Source organism: Dipodomys ordii, unplaced genomic scaffold (assembly GCF_000151885.1).
Source record: "Dipodomys ordii isolate 6190 unplaced genomic scaffold, Dord_2.0 Scaffold27, whole genome shotgun sequence".
NCBI lineage: Eukaryota > Metazoa > Chordata > Mammalia > Rodentia > Heteromyidae > Dipodomys > Dipodomys ordii.
Genome location: NW_012267243.1, coordinates 6,225,746 through 6,231,174, shown reverse-complemented (window position 1 = coordinate 6,231,174; position 5,429 = coordinate 6,225,746). Strand labels below are relative to the sequence as shown.

The following is a 5,429-nucleotide window of genomic DNA, read 5'->3' as shown; positions in this document are numbered from 1 at the left end:
GCTTTATGTTGCAACCATCCCACTTTCCCTCACACTTTGTCATCCTTAACCCCTGACAACTAATCCATCCTCCATTTTTCTTATTTTGTTGTTATATCAGGATAGTAATGCAACTTATTTCAAATAGGGAAAGATTTCTGAAGCAGCATTACAACTTTCTTGGTTTTTTGTTTGTTTGTTTTGGTCAGTCGTGGGGCTTGAACTCTAGGCCTGGGCACTGTCCTTGAGCTCTTCAGCTCAAGGCTAGCTCTCTACCACTTGAGCCACAACACCACTTCAGCCTTTTCTGCTTACGTGGTGTTGAGGAATTGAACCCAAGGCCGCATGCATGCAAGGCAAGCACTCTACCACTGAGTCCCTTCCCAGCCCGAGATTTTTTTTTTAAACTCAGGTTTTTAAATTATAAATGTCTTTAGAATAGAGACCTAAAGTGGTACTTTAAATCATTTGTTCCCAAATAATATGACTGTACATGTCTTTTCTTTTCCAAGAAAACAACAGTTTTCTTGAAGTGAGAAAGCATTTTTCATTAAATAAATTATGCTGAAATGTTCTAGAGTTGGATGGATTTTCCAAAAACAGTATCAGTTATTAGAGGAATCAGAAAAGCATTATAAAGGGATTAGGGATGTAAATCCATTGAAGAGTGCTTTCTTAACCTACATGAACCCTGCATTTGGTCTGGCATTATTTTAAAAAAGGAGAAAAGGATTCTTTAAAGAAAAATGTTAAAAAGGAAGTCATAGACAGATAACAGTGATGCACACCTGTGATCCTAGGAGGTTGAGGCAGCAGGATTGTGAGTTCAAGACCACCTTTGGTTACATGTGATACCTTGTCTCTAAAATGGTCATTATTTGCAATGCTTTTGTCTAGGTTTCTTATTTATCATGACACATGATAAAGATAAGGATCGAATGAGTTATAATGTATGTAAAAACAAATTAATGTATAATAATTTCTGTTTTAGGTCTAACTTGTTGCTGTTATTGTTATCTAGTCTCAGGATGGGAAAGATTTATGGGCAAGATAGTAAGTTTGGTTTCTTTAAACAGATAACAAGCAGCCCCAAATATGCCCATGTGAAAGACTGGGAATATGGTTCTATATGTTTTATTTGAGTGGTAGACTTAGTGATATTTTACAGCCCTCTACTTACTGTATACTCTCTGTTTAGCAGCAAATAGTTTTTATAGTTGGGGTAGTTAAGGCAGAGGTAGTTAAGAAAGAGAAAAAATGCCTAATTATCAAAGCCTTAAAAACGTTAATTTTCTTTGATTTAGTGATTTCATTCTTAGGACTTTTTTTTTTTGGTAGGGGAGGCGGGGGGGAGTCCGGTCGTGGGGCCTGAACTCTGGGCCTGGGCGCTGTCCCTCAGCTCTTCAGCTCAAGGCTAGCGCTCTACCACTTGAGCCACAGAACCACTTCCGGCTTTTTTTCTCTTTGCTTATGTGGTGCTGGGGAATCAAACCCAGGGCCTCATGTATGCGAGGCAAACACTCTACCACTGAGCCACCTTCCCAGCCCCAGGACTTTAGGAAATGGTTAGAAATATCAGAAAAAGTGTAACAATATTCATTATTTATAGCATAACATTGCTTATAGCAGGAAAATGCAATGAATTTGTGTAAATGACTACAATTGGGATTGAATTCTATGTCAAGTGGGTACTTTGAATGGTTTGATAAATTTAATTGATACACTTGTTAATAAGTTTGATATACTGATGTACTTCCATCATAGCGTTAATATGAACTTGATCATAATACTTTATCTAAGTTTCTTATTTACCATAATAAATTATAAATTATAATGATAATGATTAGACCAAATGAATTGCTTCATACTAAGAACTTAGATTGCTATGTAGTAATTATCTCTAGCTGTTCTTTCAGGGTTAAATCTGTTCTGGGAAGAATTTACCAATATTGACTATGAAATAGAAAATTTCCTATGTTCTGCTAATCATATTCATTTTAAAATAAAGCTTGCCGTTGTGATTTTACAGAATGCCTATATTGTTAAATAATTTTGTATGTACCTTTTGAATAAAGTCATTGAAAAAAGAACACAGGAAAAGGAAGAACGCAGGGAAAATGTTGGAAGGGGTTGACACTGATCAAGATGCATTGCCCTCATAAATTGACATGTTGAAACTATGTACAACTATTTAAACATAATAAAAATAAAAAATTAGAATGGAAATACACTGAGATGTTTTTATATTTAATTTTTACCTTATTTTTCTAGGAGCTTTCAAGTTGTGGGTGGAATAAAAAAGAAAAATACAGTTCTGCACCAAATGCAGTTGCCTTCACCAGAAGATTTAATCATGTGAGTTGTGTAAAATTTCAATCTTCAAGTTTCTGAAATTCATTTCCTCAGTGTATACTTATTTTCATCAAGGAACAGTATTGATTGCAAATATTTTCAGCTGATACCTCTGCAAATACTGTCTGTTTTCATGATCTGTTTTTTCTCCTGTAATTGCTATTACAACCAATTAATTGCTATTCCAATGGTTGAAAGTTGACATTCTTTCTTGTCTCATAATCTTTTATAAGAATTGGATGTGCAGGTATTCATCTTGTATGTTGGTTTACCACTCTGCTGGATATGTGCCAAGAGGGTAGAGCAAGGTCCTAAAGTGGTTCTCATTTTACTTTTTCTTTGTTCTTTGGTTTATTTTTGTTTCTTTTCTGTGAGGAGTTTGAAATCAGGGCCTCACAAATAGACAGAATTTTTTATATTTATGTTATTATTATCTTCTCAATATTTTTTTTCTCTAATGAATATCTTGCACCCATCCACTGGGTTGTCTCTTGATTCTGGTAACTGCTTCCTTTGATATGTAGAAGCTTTTCGATTGAATGAAATCCCATTTGTGAATTTGTTGTTTTTCTTTCTTGAGGAATGTAAGACCTCTTTAGAAAATATGGCCTGTGCTTATATCTTCAAGGTTTTTTGGCTTTGATTTTGTCGCTTGTGGGGCTTGAACTTAGAGCCTTGGTGTTGTCCTTGAGCTTTTTCACTCAAGGCTAGCACTCTACCATTTAAAGCCACAGTGCAGCTTCCAGCTTTCTGGTGATTAATTGGAGATAAGAGTCTCTGCACAGGATGGCTTTAAACCGCAGTCCTCAGATCTCAGCCTCCTGAGTCACTAAGATTAAAGGCATGGGTCACCAGTACCCAGCTTCTTCAGGTTTTTTTATTCTACCTTTTTCTGTTGTATTTTCAAAGTTTTGTAATGTACATTAAGGTCTTTGAGACTTTTGGTCAGTGCTGTTGTTAGTTTTTTTGCCTGTATCATGCTGTCACTATTGTGTTATAGTATAATTTGAAGTTTAGCATTAGGATATCTGCAGCATTACTGTTTTTTCTGTAATGCTTTTGCTCCTCAAGGTCTTTTACGTTTCCATATGATAATTTTGGGGGGGGTCAGTCGTGGGGCTAGAACTCTGGGCCTGGGAGCTGTCCCTCATCTCTTCAGCCTCTTCAGCTCAAGGCAAGTATTCTATTAACTGAGCCACAGCGCAACTTCTGGTTTCCTGCCTGAGCTGGCTTTGATCCATTATCCTCAGATCTCAGCATCCTGAGTAGCTGGGGTTACAGAAGTGAGCCACCAACACCCGGCTCCAAGGGGGGGTCTTTCTATTTTCTAGTGTCTTCAGTTTATTTTTTCAATGTTTATAATTTAAGGTGTTTATTTGTTTGTTTCTTTCTTTCTTTTTTTGGCCAGTCGTGGGGCCTGAACTCGGCCTGAGCACTGTCCCTCAGCTCTTCAGCTCAAGGCTAGTACTGTACCACTTGAGCCACAGTACCACTTCTGGCTTTTTCTGCCTATGTGGTGCTGATGAATCGAACCCAGGGCCTCATGCATGCAAGGCAAGCACTCTCACTGAGCCACCTTCCAAGCCCCCTATAATTTTAAGTTTTAAAGATCTTTTACCTCTTTAGTTAAATTTATTTCTGTGTGTGTGTGTGTGTGTGTTTTGTGTGTGTGTGTGTGTGTGTGTGTGTGTGTGTGTTTGTTTCCTGATTTCAGCTTATTCATTTCCGGTATATATAAAAGCTACTAATTTCTGTATGGAGTCTTTAGACTTTTAAGTATGGGATCATATCATCTGTACAAGTGATCATTTAACTTCTTCCTTTCTTAGTAGGGTTTCTTTTTTTTTTTTCTCTTGACTTACTGTTTTGAATTCTAGAACTATACTGAATAACTGAATATCCTTGTTTCATTCCTGAATTTAGAAGAAATTGTTTCAGCTTTTGCTTATTTAATTTGATGGTGATAGGATAGGTTGTCATATTGTTTTTATTGTAAAGAGATATATTCCTTCTATCCCTGGGTTTTTTCAATAAACTTGAATCTTGAAAGGATGTTAAATTTGTCAAAGGTTTTTTCTTGCATCTATTGAGATGTTCATGTGAATTTTATCTTTGATTCCAATGGTGATTGTATTACATTTGTTAATTTTAAAATGTTGAGCTACCCTCAAATACTTGGAGTAAAAACGGCTTAATCAAGGTGTGTGGTCTTTTTAATGTGTTGTTGAATTTGGTTTGTAAGTATTTCATTCAGAATTTTTCTGTGTTCATCAAGGAATTGGTCTATCATTTTTGTTGTCTCCTTGTTGGCTTCCCTCCCTCCCTCCCTTCCTCCCTCCCTCCCTCTCTTCCTTCCTTCCTTCCTTCCTTCCTTCCTTCCTTCCTTCCTTCCTTCCCTCCCTCCCTCCCTCCCTCCCTCCTTCCTTCCTTCCTTCCTTCCTTCCTTCTCTCCTTTCCTCCTTTATTTTTTTTGTTGCTGTTCATGGGGCTTGAACTGAGGCTGAGCTTTTTTGCTCAAGGCTAGTGTTCAATCACACTTTGAGCCATAGCCACACTTCTGGTTTCCTGACCTTTAATTGAGGATAAGTGTCTCTTGGACTTTCTGCTCAGGCTGGCTTTGAACCACGATCCTCAGATCTCAGCCTCCTGAGTAACTAGGATTACTGGGGTGAGCCAACTGTGCATAGACTTTTTTTTAATCTTTATTATCTTCAAGTAGTTGAATAAAGGAAGTACGATTTTACAAAGCAGTTTAGGAATACAATGCATCTTGAATCAGTATCATCACCCCTTCAACATCCTCATCCCGCTTAGATCCACCCTTTCCCTTACTCTTCTTAATTTTGTGGTATATATAATAAGTTCTTGGCTACATCCCCACCCCTTTCACTCTTTATTCTTCTACCCTCTCTCCCCTTGGTCTTATACCCTTCCTCTCCCCCACCCCCTTCTTGCATGTATCCATTCTCTAATGCTGATATTGGTGGGCTTTGACCTTTCTTATTGCTTCAATCTCAGTGTTTATTCTTCCTTCCTTCCTTCCTTCCTTCCTTCCTTCCTTCCTTCCTTCCTTCCTTCCTTCCTTCCTTCCTTCCTTC

General features: G+C 37.5%; 1 protein-coding gene across 5 annotated transcripts in view; it reads left to right on the top strand.

Annotated features, from left to right (window-relative positions):
• The window catches only part of Ralgps2 (Ral GEF with PH domain and SH3 binding motif 2), a 122,002-nt gene that overhangs the window by 41,030 nt on the left and 75,543 nt on the right, over positions 1-5,429 (top strand). For all 5 annotated transcript variants that reach the window (XM_013015670.1, XM_013015667.1, XM_013015669.1 and 2 more), the window contains exon 5: positions 2,251-2,334. In XM_013015670.1, the coding sequence (XP_012871124.1) occupies positions 2,251-2,334 (84 nt within the window). The remainder of the gene's footprint in view (positions 1-2,250; positions 2,335-5,429) is intronic.